Source organism: Sitophilus oryzae, unplaced genomic scaffold (genome assembly GCF_002938485.1).
Source record: "Sitophilus oryzae breed Bouriz unplaced genomic scaffold, Soryzae_2.0 scaffold_1824_pilon_pilon, whole genome shotgun sequence".
Taxonomy (NCBI): Eukaryota; Metazoa; Arthropoda; class Insecta; order Coleoptera; family Curculionidae; genus Sitophilus; species Sitophilus oryzae.
The window spans coordinates 86,519-104,938 of record NW_022146529.1 but is presented as its reverse complement, the minus strand read 5'-3'; the positions used below and the strand labels follow the sequence as shown (position 1 = coordinate 104,938).

The 18,420-nt window shown below is 32.0% G+C and overlaps 1 protein-coding gene across 1 annotated transcript; it reads left to right on the top strand.

The window, feature by feature from the left end:
• Positions 1 to 2,969: 2,969 nt before the first annotated feature.
• On the top strand, positions 2,970 to 16,528 carry LOC115883177 (myosin regulatory light chain 2-like). Its single transcript, XM_030901483.1, is given in 5 exon segments — positions 2,970 to 3,031; positions 10,236 to 10,361; positions 10,947 to 11,088; positions 11,091 to 11,229; positions 16,209 to 16,528. Coding segments are annotated over 5 exon segments (567 nt in total). The 5' UTR covers positions 2,970 to 3,028; the 3' UTR covers positions 16,366 to 16,528.
• Positions 16,529 to 18,420: the final 1,892 nt, after the last annotated feature.

Here is an 18,420-nt window from a genome sequence, read left to right as displayed (position 1 = left end):
AATAAAAATCTGTAAAAATACAGCCGTGTGTCAAGATAAGTGGCTTACGAAATAAGGCTGGAGTTATTAACTAGATTTATTTTAAAGTGTTTATCAAAGGGTCGCAACGTAAACTAGGGTAGTGAGTTAGAAACAGATTATCAGACTGGTAGCGCTAAATAACAATAACAGACCACTGGAAACAGTAACCCAAGACAGATAGAAAAAAACTAAATTAACATGAATGTAAGAAAAAATTATGTATTAATAAAAATTTATAATATTCTATTTAGACAGGGTGTCCCAATATTCTGTGGACATAGAACTACGTATTTTTGGAATCAAAATAAATTCATTGGACATAAGTTACCTCTATACAAAAGTGCTTCGTTTGTCCATCAGAGGGCATCAAACTTTAAAAAAATAAACAAATTTTTTCAGATATTTTAAGAACCGTTATTCTGATTTGAATGAGATTTGGGGTGCCTATGTTTTGCTAAGCACTTTAACATTTGACTTTCACAAAAATGAAGAAAAAGTACGGGAAGGGTGAAAACTACCCCCACCCCTACATAACATAAATTTTAGTATAAATATTTTCGAACTCCACTGACGACCGATTTTTATTGTGTACAACGGTCCTTCTAATTTTCGAGCTTTGATTTCCAAAAAATGATTTTTGTTACATCAAAACTATGAAGCGCATAAAATCTATTTATTACCTACGCTATAATAATCTAGTTGACGAAAATATGGAATTAAAAAAAAACTATGAAGGCGCATAAAATCTATTTATTACCTACGCTATAATAATCTAGTTGACGAAAATATGGAATTTTATGTTAATATCATAAGTTATAACATATTATTTGACATTAAACTTCATAAAAAGCTCAAAAAAATTAATATATTTTAAATTATTCGTGTACTATTTATTTATTGATCCCCTATGACGCTATTGAACAGACAAACGAAGCACTTTTGTAAATTGTGTGCAATTAACTTATTTTGATTAAAAATATTATAATTAAGTTCTTCCATGTCCACGAAATATTGAAATTCCCTGTATATTTTGTAGGCCTCCTTTGAAAGAATAACTCCAAACATTTTTTCTCAAAAAACTATGCGATATGGCATTTTTTACAAGAGACAAAAAATGTAGTATTTACGTTTTGCCAGGGGCCATAATTTAGCGAAAAGAAAATCTGTCATCCAAATCAAACAAAATCTCATTTTCCATAGTAAACTTTTACCAAAGCCACCCAATGATTTTTCTCTCGTATTTTATCGTTGAAAGAGCCATATGAAATAACACCGCGAGTATCTGCAAAGCCGTTAAAAATTTTGAAATACTTAAATACAAATAATGTTCATTTTTTAATTCTCCATCTATTAAAAGAATAATATACAGGGTGTTCCATTTAAAATAACGAAGAAAAATTATTTTATATTTTGAATGTTTGACGTAGAATTTTGAACACCCTATATAATTTAAGATTACGATATTTTTAGCAAAGTAAGTACAGACCATCTAAAGTAAGCACCTAATATAGTTTTGATTTAAGGACAGTTAATGTATTTTTAATATACACATACATACATTTTTTTATTTACTATTAATATTTCTGAAACTACCAAAACTTTTTTAAAAATATCTTAATTAGGTAAAGTGATCAGAAAGAAAGCAAAAAATGTAATAATCGAGGTAATAATATACAGGGTGTTCCATTTAAAAAAATCATCCTGATCCACTCACATTTTTTTGAGTCACTCTGTAGAGGTTAAATTATTTTCCTGAAATACATCCAAATACATACTTTAGGTTTGCACCTCGGTTTGCACTTAAACAAAATAAGTTTTTTATTTTAGGAGCTACAGAGGCCCGACGCACCTTGCCGGACCCTGTAGATCTATTAAAAAGGGATGATTTGTTTCGATCCCTATGCAATATTTCTATGGCATATATTTAAGCCAATGCTGGAGCGGCAGTGTTGTTGATTTTGATCTGATGTGTGGATGCCGGCCTGACAGTTCAAAAGAAAATTCTGCTGTTAAATATTTATCATAATGACTTAAATCTTTTCCTGTTTCAAAATAAAGGTTGAAGAGCCAGGGGAAAAAGTAGGTAATTCAATTTTTTTGCTACATTTAAATATTCGGTGCATTAGGGTCAGAGTAAGTGTAAGCATCTTTAGAAACCGCTAAACTGAAAAAAACAACAGCCTAGTCAGAAGATATATAGCGTCAAAAATATTATGCTATAAAGGATAAAAAGCAGGCAAGTCGAGCAAAAAGAGAAAACAACCAGGCAAGTCATTGTTGAGTTTTTACGATTGTCTGTTACAATGGTTTTTTAATTAATAAAAATTACCTTTAAAAATACCCTACCTAGTTCTAACAAATCTTTACTACGATTTCCAGGCCCGCTGCCAATTTTGAGCATTAAATCGTGCTTTTCTCAGTTTGGAGAGAAACTGACTTACCTGATTTTTTTCCCTGACCCTTCAAGTGTTAAATTACAAATCATTTTTGAAAATTACTCATATTTTATGTGTTAAGTCCGCTTTCCAAAACTGACTTAAAATGTAACGACTGAAGTCATTTATGGTATAAATAAAAAAAGACTTAAGTTTTCTGTCAGCTTGTAATTCTGTATGATATACTTTATGTAGTAGTTGGTTCTTACCTACTGATCTTACTATATACTACTACTTCCCTAATATGTTGTCACTTAATTTAGAATTTATTATACCATTAGGATTTATTTTAAAAGTAAATTTGATACCGCTAAAACAATTTAGCTATAGATCCAAATACTATACACTCATCAAATAGTTCTTAAAGTTCAAGTTAAAAATATTTAGATAGAGCATTAGGATAGGTATTCAGCATGGCTGCGTGTGTATTTTAAACTGGCGCTATAGAAAACCTGCGCAAAGTTAGAAAGTTACGCAATAATCTATTGAAATTATTTAAGTCTCTACTCACACGCAGATCTTTCAGTTGCCGGTTTATCTGTTACAACAGATAAAGGAATAACAATCTAAAAATGGTGAGTTTCTTCAATTAGAGGATAATGTTGTATGCGTGTTCCCATGTGACAATAAATGTTCTTTACTTATTGGATTCTATAGAATTTAGTGTGTTAACATTTTATTGTGTCAGATTATGATTAGTCAACACAAAAATCATAAAATTTTTGTTTTTATGGTATTTCAAACTAATAACTTAATACAATGGTCGGCACGAAAAACGCGGGCACCTTTTTTAAGTTTGTTAAACGTCAATATATTAGATTTTTGGCTAGTATGCCAATATTGGTGGTTTTTAAACCATTTGTAGTTATCTTATTCAACTGTTTAATCCCCCTTTTATATTAAAAATTAAATTCTTTATTATGTTCATTATACGATGGAAAACAAAATGTTGATGTTTTGGCAAAATTTGAAAAACAATTTTTTCTCTATAGTTTATTTTTTGGTTTATCTCACTTGAAATTTGGTTTATCTCACTTGAAACCATAGGGTAATTTCCAATAAACAATATAATATGGATTTTCAATGCCAGTGACATTAGAAATAGATCATTTTAATGCTAAAATTCTATCAAATCGTTAGTGTCTTCTTCAAAAGGAAATATCTCTAATAAAAATGAAGATACTGAGATGAATAACAAATCAAACTATCAGGAAAAGATGCACCTTAATGATAAAGTGGTGTTAAAGAGCAACATTTTGTTTTTCCTCGAATAATCGATACATGGAAACTTTTATAAAAACTTAGCTACAAATTGCTGAGAATTTAGAATGTATGTGAGGGGGATTATTCATCCTTACACATCAATTATTGTATTCTTTCTTGAGTTATATCTTATCATACAGTCTTAGGGCTTTGACAAAAGCCAGTATCGGAGACGGTTTTGCAGAGGTTAGTTCTTCATCTCCGATATCAGTCGTACCAAAGTTTATGGCACGAATAGTTGTCGACTCGGCGCAGATGAGGTGTTCAGTGTTTCTCCATTTTCCCACAGAATCTGCATTCGTCGTTGTTTCTTACTTTTAGTTTATTGAGGTGTTCATTAGGAAGAGAGTGTCCTCTTAAAAACCCGTAAAAATCAAAAAATTGTTCTTACTCAAATCAAGAAAAATCTTCATCAAGATTTTTCTCGGTCGTAAGTTTGAGAATTTCTTCGAGTGTCTTAGACCGGGAGGATTTTTTATCTTTTATTTTTATCTATTCGCCTAGCATTGCCTTCTATCCCTTGGTGGGCTAGCACTCAGAGTAGGAGGACTTTATTTTCTTTAACTAATTTGTTCAGCTTCTCTAGGCATTCGCTTACCAACTTCGAATTGATAGTTACTGAGTTGATCCCTTTTAATGCTGCTTGACTATCAGATAATATATATGACTATTTCTTCTTTCCCATAGTTCTTATCTAAGATAAGTTGTGAGCATCTTTCGATAGCATAGATTTCTGCTTGAGGGATGCTGGGGTATACAAATTGCTTAAAAAATCTCCAAAATCGGTCCGCTATAACAAAATATATTAAGATATAAACCAAAACCTGTAAAAATATAGGTCTTAACTTCGATTATTTATTTGTATTATTTATATATATACATTACACAACATATTTAAAACTTCTATCGAAAAGACAAAAAGTTTTGGTTCCTGCATATATGTCATTGAAATTTGTCCTTATTAACATTGTCCTGATAAAGTCTAAGTGTTTGGAAGCCATGTCTGTAATTATATATACATAGTATTTCTCTAGATGAAATAACTTATTAAATTATATACTAATACTTTAATGGAAAATAAATTTCTTGCAGTTTTTAGGTATATAATAAAATTATATAAGAGTTTCTTGCCTTGAACTGCTAATATAGAAATTAATTCCACGCTGTGTTCGACATAATGTGGATCAACCTGCTCTCACTACAGGTTTCGGGGCCCTACCCCATCATCAGGTGAGCTTGGGTCGTTTCCACAATATGTCGAGCACAACGCAGAGTATATAAACACGACTTGTCGTAAAGTAGCGGTAAGATATTAAGTCCCGCATCGCGATATAATATCTTACCGCTGCGCTCGACAAATCGTGTTGATACTACGACTGCGCTGTGCTCGGCATGATGATGGAAACGACCTCTGAAACCGGTAGTGTGAGCAGGTTGATCCATTATGCTGAATAGCAGCGTGGAATTAATTTCTATATTAGCAGTTCAAGGCAAGAAACTCTTATATAATTTTATTATATACCTAAAAACTGCAAGAAATTTATTTTCCATTATATAATTTGGGCTAGCCGAAAAAAGCCTTTATTTACTATCGATAGTTGTGCCTCGGTAGTACGACAGTACTACCATTGCACGCAGGCCGCTATCTCGCAATGCGGGATTTAATATCTTACCGCTACTTTACAAGTCGTGTCTATATACTCTGCGCTGTGCTCGACATATTGTGGAAACGACCCAAGCTCACCTGATGATGGGGTAGGGCCCCGAAACCGGTAGTGAGAGCAGGTTGATCCACATTATGTCGAACACAGCGTGGAATTAATTTCTATATTAGCAGTTCAAGGCAAGAAACTCTTTTTTTTTAAAATTTTACTAATACTTTAATATAACAAGGTGACAACGAAATCGAGGCAGAAACTGCCTTTGAATTGTTTTTCAGCAAAATAAAATTTACTATTCACCACAATACACCAAAACACTATACTTTTAAACACATGACGCGTGTTTAACTAACTATGTTAGTATCATCGGTATGCAGATGATTAAAACTAAACGTCTCTACAAATTGAGCGTTTATACAGGGCGTCCCAGAAATAAGTGCAAATATTTTAACTGGTAGTATAGTTCAACCCCAGAAACACGCCTATGATGTTTTTTTCGCAAAAAAAAAATTTTTGAAAATTCGAAATTTTTTGAAAAATTTTTTGGAAATTTTTATAGTTTTTAGTTAAAAAACGTAATTTCTTGATAATATGGCAACATAGGTATTAGATTAAATTCCAGAAAGAAAATCCAGAAAAGGTCCAGTGGTTCTCACAATTTTAGCAAAAAATCATTTTTTTTGGAAATTTTCATAGTAAAATAATTCCGTTATTTTGGACTTATTTGAAAAACGATAAAGAGAAAATATGTTTCTTTTATCGAGATCTACCACCCCTTAAAATATTTGCACTTATTTCTGGGACACCCTGTATAGGTGCTCAGGTTAGCGATAGGTTTTTTTAAAAGCATATTGTGGTGAATTAGTGTTTTATTTTGCTGTTATAATATCAAAGGTATGATGAGGTATTGTATCTCCAACTGTAATATTGATTTTATCGCATACTTTTTTAAACTTGGGTAAATTATATTTTATTAAATCTGTCAGTTTCTCCCATTAAAAGACAATTGAATATGACATTTGGTTTATCCAGATGTGATCCTAAGCTAAACATTTATATGGCATCCTATAATTTTAAGTAGTGCCAAATTATTTGAATATGACTACTCAATGAAAAAGCAATAAACGATCTTTTGATTCATATTTCAATTTGCGGCTTTCAAATTTCGCCCTATTGAGAGTTTGACTCGAATTTCGATTATAGCCAGATTGGAAAAATAAATTTAAAACTTTATGTCAATACATAAAGTTTTAAATTTATTTTGTTAAATTTATTATTTGATATATGAATCAAAAGATCGTTTATTGCTTTTTCATTGAGTAGTCATATTCAAATAATTTGGCACTATTTAAAATCACTTTTGGTTTTTGTTTGAAATGTTAAATTAATCTTAATTTTACTAGATATTGAAAATCGGTTAGGTTAAGCGGTCCTATATAAATACCTGAAATAAAATATGTCTAATTGCCCATTAAAAATTTGTTTTTTTTTCAAACTCAAAAGCCGACTAAACGCTAACTCAATAAGCAATAATAATTTTGAGAAAATTTAGTATATTAGAGATGAGCAACAAATCGCAAACTGCGATCAAATCGCAGCGATTTTGAAATCGCAATCGCAACCTGCGATTGGCCCTCATAGGAAACTGCGACTGCGATTTCTTCTATTTGCGACTTTCAATTTATGCAACCAATATTTAGCTACTAGTTACGATTTTGCTGCGATTGTGATTCTGTAAACTAGGATCCTGATAACCTTCTATCTGCGAGTTTGAATTTTTAGGAGTTGAGATTTGCGATTCTGTTGCGAATGTAATTTTGTGGTCCATTGAAGCATTTTATAGTAAACTGCGATTGCATTTTTTCTCTGATTTTATTTATTTCTAGAGAAGGTATTATTTTCTAGGGTCAAGATCAATAATATACCGGGTGTTTCTCAAGAGTTGTTCGCCCCTATAACTTTTTTATTTTATAAAAAACGAGATTTGATATGTTTGCATATGCCATAAATTAGGATTGATTGGCATATTTAATTATTTGTTTCAATCACTTCCTGTTTTACCGGAAATTACTACAACTTTTGATTTTTAAATGGTACTCCCGGTATTTTTTTTTACTTTATTCGATAGAAAATGACACTCTTAATAGAATGGCATATCATATGTCAACTTTTGACATTAATTGCTATCTAAAGAGAGCGGCTAAATTCTGACGGTGCGCGTATTGATTTTTGGCCGCTAGGGGCGCATGGATAGGCTCACAGCTGATTTTGGTAGTTGACAATGGGACGTAATACTAGGCGCGATTTTTGAATTAGAATTTTAATATGCATTTATTACATTAATTTTAATTTTGTAATTAGGTAGTTAATTAAACATATATGAATACACAATACACAATAAACATATATAATGGTATAGTTATAAACAAAGGTACTACGAATATAAGTAACTTTTAATATGGTTTTATTGGCTTTTATTTTCATTTTGCAGTTAGGAAGTTAAACATAAAAACAACGGATAAAAATATTTCAAGAAATATAATTATGATCATTATCTGAACATTTAATGATAAATAATAATTTATTTCCAAGGGTAGATTTTATAAATTCATTAGGCTCATTAGGGCGGTAATCTTCCACATTCATCGGCGTGCGTGGAGAGAATTTTTTCAAAACTTAATTTAATTAAAACTGACTTAAGAAATCGTCTTAATGTAGCATCTTGCAATTCAATAATGCTATCAAGTGAATTATTGGACAAGGATACATGCTTCTCCTGGCAACCTCAATTGAGTTTATTACAGAAAAAAACTAACTATACATAGTTAGTTTTGTTTTGTTTTTTTTACTTTTGAATGTATGGTTTTTTATAATATCTATTACCTATTATTTTGTGTATATTAATATAATGTACAATGTTTAAATAAAACAAAAATTTTATATTATTTATTTTAGCCTAATTACACCCTGTTATATCAAAACAAAAAAGTATTTCTCAAAAGTATTAACTAAAATTATCGAATGAATACCACAATATGTTACGGGATTACCGAATAATACTTTTACCTGACACGAAATGCGTTACCCGGCAACACTACGACTCTGAAGGAGGAGTAGTGTTGCCGGATCGCATTGAGTGTTAGGCAAAAGTATTAGGTAATTCCGAAACATCAAGTTGTATTCAAAAGATTATACAACGAAATAAAGTACATATATCCTTATCTTTCTTTTGCCATTTTGTAATAAGAATTGACGGGATATTTTGTGGAACTGACAGAAATGAATTCTGAATTAATATTTCAAAAAATGACAATTACAATATGGCCACCAAGCGATAATCACTTAAATGATTATCACTTATTGATCACATCCTTCTACAGGGTCCGGCAATAGTGCGTCGGGCATCTGCAGCTCCTAGAATAAAAAACTTGAGAATTTTAAGTGCAAACCTAAAGTATGTACCAGGATGTATTTCAGGAAAATATTTTAACTTCTATAGGGTAGCTCAAAAAAGTGTGAGTGGACCTGGATGATTTTTTTAAATGGAACACCCTGTATATTATGGCATTTTTGGCTTTCTTTCAGATCACTTTACATAACCCTAAGATATGAATAAATAAATTTCGATAGTTTCAGAGATATTAAAAAATAAATCAAAAATATTTTTTTTTCAGCCCTTCTTAAAAAAATTATTAAAAATACAAGAACTGTTCTGAAATCAAAACTATTTTAGGTATTTACTTTAGATAGTTTGTATTTACTTTAGATAATTTGTACTTACTTTGCTATAAATATGAAAATCGTAAATCATGGATGTTCAAAATTCTATGCCAAACTTTCTAAAATATAAAATAATTTTTCTTCGTTTTTTTTTAAATGGAACACCCTGTATATTATGTTTTCAATAGACGGAGAATTAAAAAATGAACATTTTTTGTATTTAGAGTATTTCAAAATTTTTAACGGTTTTGCAGATATTCGCGGTTTTATATTTCATATGGCATTTTCCACAGTAAATTTTTATCAAAGCCACCCAATGATTTTTCTCTCGTATTTTTCCATTGAAAGCGCCATATGAAATAATACTGCGTGTATCTGCCAAACCGTTAAAAATTTTGAAATACTCTAAATACAGAAAATGTTCATTTTTTAACTCTCGATCTAATAAAAAAATAATATACAGGGTGTTCCGTTTAAAAAAACAAAGAAAAAATATTTTATATTTTAGAAAGTTTGGCGTAGAATATTAAATATCCTGTATGATTTACGATTTCCATATTTATAGCAAAGTAAGAACATACCATCTAAAGTAAATACCTAATATACTTTTAATTTCAGAACAGTTCCTGTATTTTTAATAATCTTTTTAAGAAGGCCTGAAAAATATACATTTTTGATTTATTTTTTAATATTTCTGAAACTATCGAAATATATTTATTCATATCTTAGGGTTATGTAAAGTGATCTGAAAGGAAGCCAAAAATGCAATAATATACAGGGTTTTCCATTTAAAAAAAATCATCCAGGTCCACTCACACTTTTTTGACCCACCCTATAGAAGTTTACATATTTTCGTGAAATACACCCTAGTACATACTTTAGGTTTGCACTTAAACAAAATTCTCAAGTTTTTTATTCTAGGAGCTACAGATGCCCGACGCACTATTGCCGGACCCTGTATATAGAAAAAATATACATAGAGTTGTACCTATAATCGATAAAAGCGAAGAAGTGGCAATACGTCCAATGATTTCATTGTTACTTGGTATGAGAGTGTCTCGTTTTATTTCCATTAATGTTTAACTTTACTAATTAATTTCTATAAAAAAGAATAAAGTCCTTTGTTGATAATTAGTCAGAGAAGAAATCTAAAAAGAAGAAGAAGGATGAAGAAGGAGGCGAAGGAGGCGGTTCTTCCAAAAAAAGTTCTTCGAAAAAAATCAAGCGCTCGGCTTCCAATGTCTTCTCAATGTTCACACAGGTAAGCAAACAATATTTGAATTAAAAATTTGGATTATTCATAAAAATGGACGCTATTTTTTTAATTCTGCAATTAAAAATTCCAATTAGACAATTATGGAAGTAAATTTCTTAACGTCTTAAAGTAACATCATAAATGACAATAGAATCAACTGCTTCACAATATACGCTCCTCCAAAAAGTTTATTATGATTTACTATCTAGTAGAAGAACTTCGTTTCTCAATGAACACCATAAGGATTTTTAAGGGAAAAAAGTTCGAATGCTTAAGGTATCATTAAATAGTGAATTCCAAATTAAACTTCTAAATTTGATTGAATAAAAATCATGAAATCATAAAAATATATAAAAATCTGACTTAAGTCTTTTTATAAAAGAGTTAAATCAGCTTTCAACCTTTTAAGCAATTAAGTCAGCTTCCTTTCAGTAAATTTGTTTAAAAATGTCATCGATTATTATTATTCATATTTATCCTTTATCCCAACTACTTCCCACGGGGTGTTGCAATTTCTACGTCACACAGTATGTCATCTCTATATTTTTGATCATTATAATGGGGCATGTTAAATTATCTAACGTGTTCTAGGCCCAAGTAGCCGAATTTAAGGAGGCTTTCCAAATAATGGACCACGACAAGGACGGGATAATCAGCAAGGAAGACTTGAGAGCCACTTTCGACATGGTTGGTAAAATTGCCAGCGAAAAGGAGCTGGATGAAATGGTTCATGAGCATCGGGTCCAATTAATCTTACGCAACTGCTCGGATTGTTCGGCAACCGCATGGCTGAAACGGGTGGTACGGATGAAGATGAGGTCGTCGTTGCGGCGTTCAAGTCTTTCGACGAAGATGGAGTAATCCCCGGCGAAAAGTATGTTATATCTTATTAATTAGTTAGTTAATCCTTATCAATAAAGTCTGTCCAGTGAGAATAATATGGCAGTGATAATTAGTGTTGCACAAGAGTCTTGAAAAAGTTTTGCAAGAACAAGACTCTTGCAAGAAATTCAAGACAAAACTTTCAAAATTTCTTGTCTTGAATTTCAAGACAAGACAAGACTTTAGAATGCAAGAAATTTCAAGAGTTTTGCAAGCTTCCTTGAATTCAAGATTTCTTGAAAGTTTGAAATGATAGATTTTTTAAGTGATAATTAGGTCTTTGCGCAAGTTATGCCGGGTTTATACAACATTTACATAGTCGTAATCACAATCATAGTTATAATCATAAAAGTTAAACTATCCACTTCTTATAAACCTGTTGACATCTACCATGAACTTAGCCTTGAATTATGTTACCCAACTTCATTGATATAAAAACTATGATTATGAAAATGTTCTGCGTAATAACTTGTGATTATGACGATGATTAAGACTGTGATTATGATTACGACTTATGCAAATGTTGTATAAACCCGGCATTAATATTGACCAGTGTTTTTTTTTTCTATTATAGCCAGTGTTTTACAGTTGAGAATGAAATAAAATAAAGTCGAGGCAACAAACCGTATATTGGTAATTGGTATTATACGAGCACGCTATTTGCGCTATTTGGTACTACTTCTCATGCACGAAATTGCTCCGCGAACAAAAAGTAGTATCAAATAGTACACTCTAGCATGACCTTTCCGTACACCCTGTGTCCAAACTTTTCCAACCAATCTTCCATAATAAAAAAGTAAAATAAATACCATAAAAAATAAAAGTAACAAACGGGTAACCAAAATAGAACATAATAAACTAACAAGACTTAACAACTAGCACTAAAAAATGAACTGAACCTTACATATTCTTATTCAGCTTTTATTTGGTAATGGCTTCTGTTTCGTCAAACGGGCGAGTTGACGTAGTTTGTTTGCGGTCCGTTAAGATTTTTTTGCTAAAATTAGCATCGTTGTTGTTCATTTTTCCGTATTACATTTTATATACGACGCTTTCTATGAAATAAAATATAGAAATATTATTACTTTTTTGTTAGAATGTAAAATTTTTCAGGACAGGAAATTTCAAGAGTCTTGCAAGACAAGACAAGACTTTACCATTCAAGAAAACTGCAAGATAAGACTTTGGAAATTTCTTGTCTTGAATGTCAAGACAAGACAAGAAATTGAGAGAGAGAGAGAGAGAGAGATTTTCAACACAAGAATCCTTGTCTTGTGCAACACTATGCGCCACTGACTTTTTTCTTTAATATCAAAATTGTGTAGGCCGTTTGATGCCAATTAAAAGTTATCTCTTGATATTTTGTCGAATTCGGCCTCTTTGATGAGATAAACGCAATTTTATTTATCACAGTTAATAAAACTAATAAAATTTATATTTTACTTAATTTATTATTAAATATTATTAGTATTATATATTATTAGTATATAGTCCAACCTACAGCAATTTCAAATTAAAAATAATGGTATTTAAGGTAATTTCAAAAAACCTAATTTTAAAAAGTTTTAACATCTTGTAATTCGAAAACTATGCATTTCCATACCCATGTATATGGAAGTTTTTTTTCATATTTTTTGATGAGGAATCAATAAATACTTATTTGATACTTTCGCAAGTTAATGATATTAAAAGTTCTTATTAGACTTGGATCAAGGCAAATTAATAAAATTGCGTTTATCTCATCAAGAAGGCTAAAATCGACAAAATATCAAGAGACAACTTTTAATCGGCATTAAACTGCTGACACTATTTCAATATATTTTTCAATATATTTTTCAAAAAAGGACATATGCGCCACTGACTTTTTTCTTTAATATCAAAATTGTGTAGGCCGTTTGATGCCAATTAAAAGTTATCTCTTGATATTTTGTCGAATTCGGCCTCTTTGATGAGATAAACGCAATTTTATTTATCACAGTTAATAAAACTAATAAAATTTATATTTTACCTAATTTATTATTAAATATTATTAGTATTATATATTATTAGTATATAGTCTAACCTACAGCAATTTCAAATAAAAAATAATGGTATTTAAGGTAATTTCAAAAAAACTAATTTTAAAAAGTTTTAACATCTTGTAATTCGAAAACTATGCATTTCCATACCCATGTATATGGAAGTTTTTTTTCATATTTTTTGATGAGGAATCAATAAATACTTATTTGATACCTTCGCAAGTTAATGATATTAAAAGTTCTTATTAGACTTAGATCAAGGCAAATTAATAAAATTGCGTTTATCTCATCAAGAAGGCCAAAATCGACAAAATATCAAGAGGCAACTTTTAATCGGCATTAAACTGCTTACACTATTTCAATATATTTTTCAATATATTTTTCAATATATTTTTCAAAAAAGGACATATGCGCCACTGACTTTTTTTTTAATATCAAAATTGTGTAGGCCGTTTGATGCCAATTAAAAGTTATATAATTTTTATAACAAGATATTTTGTCGAATTCGACCTCCTTGATGAAATAAACGCAATTTTATTACTTAATGACAATTATAAAAATAAAATTAATAAATTATATATTTTACCTAATTTGTTATTAAATATGATTACTATTAGTTATTATTACTATTACTCCAACCTACAGCAATTTCAAATAAAAAAATAATGGCATTTTTATTTTATAATTACAAAAAAACTAATTTTAAAAAGTTTTAACATCCATACCCATGTTTATAGGAACTTTTTTTCATATTTTTTGATGAGAAATTAATGAGTACTTATTTAAAACTTTCGCAAGTTAATGATTATAAATTTTGTTGCTATTAGACTAGGTTGCTATTGACAAGGCAAATTAATAAAATTGTCTTTCGCCGTTGTTCGATGCTCTTCTTCCACACCTCTCGGTTGTCCATCTCTCAGGTCTCTGGCACTCATGGCCTTATTTATACCTTCCATCCAGGCTTTCTTTGGTCTTCCTCTCCTCCTACGGTACGGGGGTACCCATTCCATCACTCTCTTAGGAAGCCGTGAATCCTCCATCCGCCGCACGTAACCGTACCATGGATATGAAAAATAAATCTTATTTTTAAGTGAGGATTCTCCCCACGAGACATGGCACGTATCACTAAAATTGTAAGAGCAAGACACAGTTTGGTATTTTTATTAAGTCCAATAAGCTCTTAAAGATCTATTGTGTCCCCCTTCCTTGAGTTATAACTCATCATACAGTCGATACCTAACCCATCATATTTGAGGATTTTTCTGTTGTAGGGGGGCCGGATATTTCCCATCCTCCTCTCACAACAGATATTCTTCTTCCGATTGTATACATCTTCCCACGGTTCACAGACGAGGGCTTATCTCCGGTTGGTGGAAGTGAAGTGAACCCGTGAGGTGGAAGCTGGAGGATCTGTCTCCATTTTCTTCAACTCTTTAACTTGGTCTCTTCTTAAATCTGATACCGGTGTTTGCCTGAATCTATAATAGGGGATATATCCCTCTTCTTCTATTTCCTCCTCGGATTTGAGGTCAATGCTATTGTGAAGACCTGACTATAACCCTCCGTCCTCGAGTTGATTACTCGCCATCTCGATGTCCTTACATTGGGGTTCTGAGCCTGGATAAGGCTCAACAGGCAGGTGGTGTCTTTCCCGTTGCTCCTTGGTAGAAAGACAGTATTGGTCGTTCCTTTTGGGATGTTTTCTACCTTCACTGCAACCAGCCCCGGCCTTGCCAATTCTTAAACATAGGTACCGTTTCCACCAACCAATCCGCCGATTCTTGAGATACACAATCTATGACGAGCAGGTTCACGCGAAAGTGTTTCCGCAAAACGCACCCACATTTTGTGGACCGTTGCGTTACAAGTGTGGAGATGGTCAGTGCAACCTCTGGCTAATCCTTTGGCAGCACCGCCATTTTTACTTGTCCAGCAATAACAGCAAAGTTGGTCGTGGAGCAGTCGTATGTATATCCCGTACTTCTGCTCCGCTAAGACCTACTCTCAGCAGATCGTCTAGCCTGGTTGACTAAGGCCGGGTAGACGAAACGGTAGTTTATGTCGCTTGCTGAATCTAAGAGGTAGGCCCTGGCCCTTACTAGAGGAGTTTATAGCTTGTGAGTCACTTGTGGAGGCTAGTCTCGCGCAAGTATCAACTGGCTCTTCTGTAGTTCTTTTTGGGATTGCTCCTTTGGAACTTGCATTAACAATGTTCCCAGTGTCGCTAGGGAATTTCCCACAGCTCTACCGATGGTGTTTTTTTTTTGATTTCATATTGATCCCACGATTAGCTAGGGTTAGTCGGTTCACTTCTACAGAGCCCCGCATGTAGAAGTCAGAGGTAAATACAATGGGGTGCCCCCTGGTGCCTCAAGGTCTTCTATTCCTTTCCACGCATCCCTTTGACCTGGTCCCGCCATCGAGTATTTAGGTTTTTGGTGAGGTTGTCTCTTCTAGGTCTAGGCGGTTAAGCCAAGACCCCCCACACCCTCTACCCGTGAGACATGACAGTCTTCTGAGTTACAGTTACATGAGTAAAAATGATACTTCTCGTGGTGAGTCTGTAGGTTTTACGGACGAGCGTCAGCGAATATGACATACAGGCGGGCATTAAAAGTCATTTTTACTCCGAATAGAACATACCTACTATTTCTTTTTTCAAACGCCATAAATAATTTTTTCGTTAATAAATAATTTCGAACTATAAAAATATTTAAAAGTAAGACCTTATAAGTAATTATATATCGAGAAACTATGGACACGCTCGGTGAATTTGAGACTTTATGTCAGTTTAATAATGTATTTTCGTCCTTTTGCGTTTAGGCGTAAACGTGCTTTATTTTTATGCCTAGACTTTAAAATGACTTTTTTATATTGTCAATCACGTCGCAAAAACGAATACTTTTGTGACGTTTTAAAAAAAATGTAATTTTTATAATGGGTGTCTTATTAGGTTTCGGGTTGCCCTGATGACTTATGGCGATAAATTTACCGAAAAAGAAGTAAATGATGCTTTTGACGCGATGGATATCGACGATGATGGAAACATAGATACGGCAGCTCTGATTACTTTGTTGACTGCCACGACTGAAGAAGAAGGCGAATCATAAAAATAATAAACAGCTTATAAATTTGTTTATCTAATAATTGTCTGATTTAAAGCCACAGATTACTATACGTTATGACCAATTTTTGGTGGTTGTTTATATTGATTCAATCTGGTAATTGTTTATATACTTATATTATGTGAATAAACAGAATTTATATATAGTATTTTGGTGATTTTGGAGTAAGAATAAGACAAGGGATGATTGTTTGTTAAAATTTTATATGTATTTAACTCATGTTTTTGTACGTCATTTTTAAAAATGTTATATTATTTGATTCATGTATTGCATATATTATTATTTCGTGAATTATTCCTACATTTTAATAAATAGTTTCATTTTATAATTAGTTTTCTTATAATTATTCTGAGACATTGAACAATGCAGTAACGGTGTAACTCTAATATTAACTGCTTAAATAACACTTTTGTTAATAAAAATCTACAGGGTGCTACAAATTCGAGATATGAGCATTGGATATCTCGGAAACCATACCATAATAGATACCAAAAAAGCTTTAAAAATTTCAAGGATTGCTGAATTTTTTTGGAAAAAACGGATTTTTTTGAAAATCAGTTTAATTTTTTTTGTCGTTACATTTTAGCAAATCAAAAAACTAATTGCACATTCTCGTAGCCACTTTATTAGGGCTATGTGATAGTATTTTTTGAATTTCAAATTAGCTGATAATTTGTGAGATATAGAGGCGAACTTATTTTTTTTAAATACGGACCTGCATTTTTTATTTCAGGTTTTGAAAGAACTCGATCTCCTGAGTACAATGATATGCACACTTGGATATTTTTTTTTGTTTTGGGTATCTTAACAATAACTAAACTATTTAATTATTATTTAAAATAATTTCAAGTCCGACTCTTCTTTTTTAAAGTATTTAATCTGATTATATTCATCGCAACAATATTGATCAGAGCTAATTGACATTGAATAAGAAAAATCGAGCCATTTAAAAGATTCAAATAAATAATGTCCAGGTCAGCAATTGAAAGATATTCTTTTTAACTCTTTTTATTGTGAATTTGAAAAATCAATGTCTAATATAATCTAATAATATGCATAATATTAATCGTAGTAATTATAAAAAAATCAACTTTTACAAACTAGTTTCTAATGCTATACATGTTCGAAAGGGTTACCACCCTCCCTATTGCACAAATTTATTTTCGTTCAATTTTATTGATAGCTCTTTGAACGGATCTTCTTACACTTCCAAATTCATTTTGTACTCTTTATTGTAAATGTTGATATATATTGATTTTACTTTTTCAAATTACGTCAGTAATGCCCCCCCCCCACAGGTCCAGGAACCTCGCTGGACATTAGTGATGTGTCGGTATTTGAGTAACGCGATTTTGGAGCGGTATTTTTTAGTAACGCCGCGCCGTGTCGCGCTCCATAACGAATGGGAAACCTGTTACTGAAGAACGACGATCATAATGACGACAAAATTATAAATTATTTATAATTTGCAAATAAATTATTTATAATCGTTCTTGAAGTTAGCTTGAACCGTAGTAACCGCATAGGGACGTGTTTAGCTCCAGCCGTCGCGATTTCGTCGGTCGCCTACAATAGTTACTGGAACTGTACGTAGCGTCGGGCGATCTCGATGGCAACGGCGACGTGTTCGCTCCAGCCGTCGCGCTCCTAGAGTTGTAGTTCCCTGTCGCGTAACTGCTGTAACTGGCTATCGACACTCGACCTCGGAGGCGGCTTACTTCGTTCCAGCAGTCGCTGGAGCGCTTCTAGGGTTTCGTTTTCGCCTGTAGCGATTGGGTCGGTTACTGTTGGCGTTGGTGCACCCGTCGCCGTCGCTACGTTACTTTTGAAATAGCGATTTTTGGTATGTACTAAGCATGGTATAAAATAGCGTTGTTAAACGTAAAATGATGTACGTAAAAACAAACGTAGATGAAACGTAAAAGCAAATAAAATAAAATAAAAATTTTATTTGCTTTTATACATTTATATAAGTTTTATTGTTTATATCTATTTTTAAGATCTGATGGTGGCTGGAATTGCCGAAACCGGTCACCAATA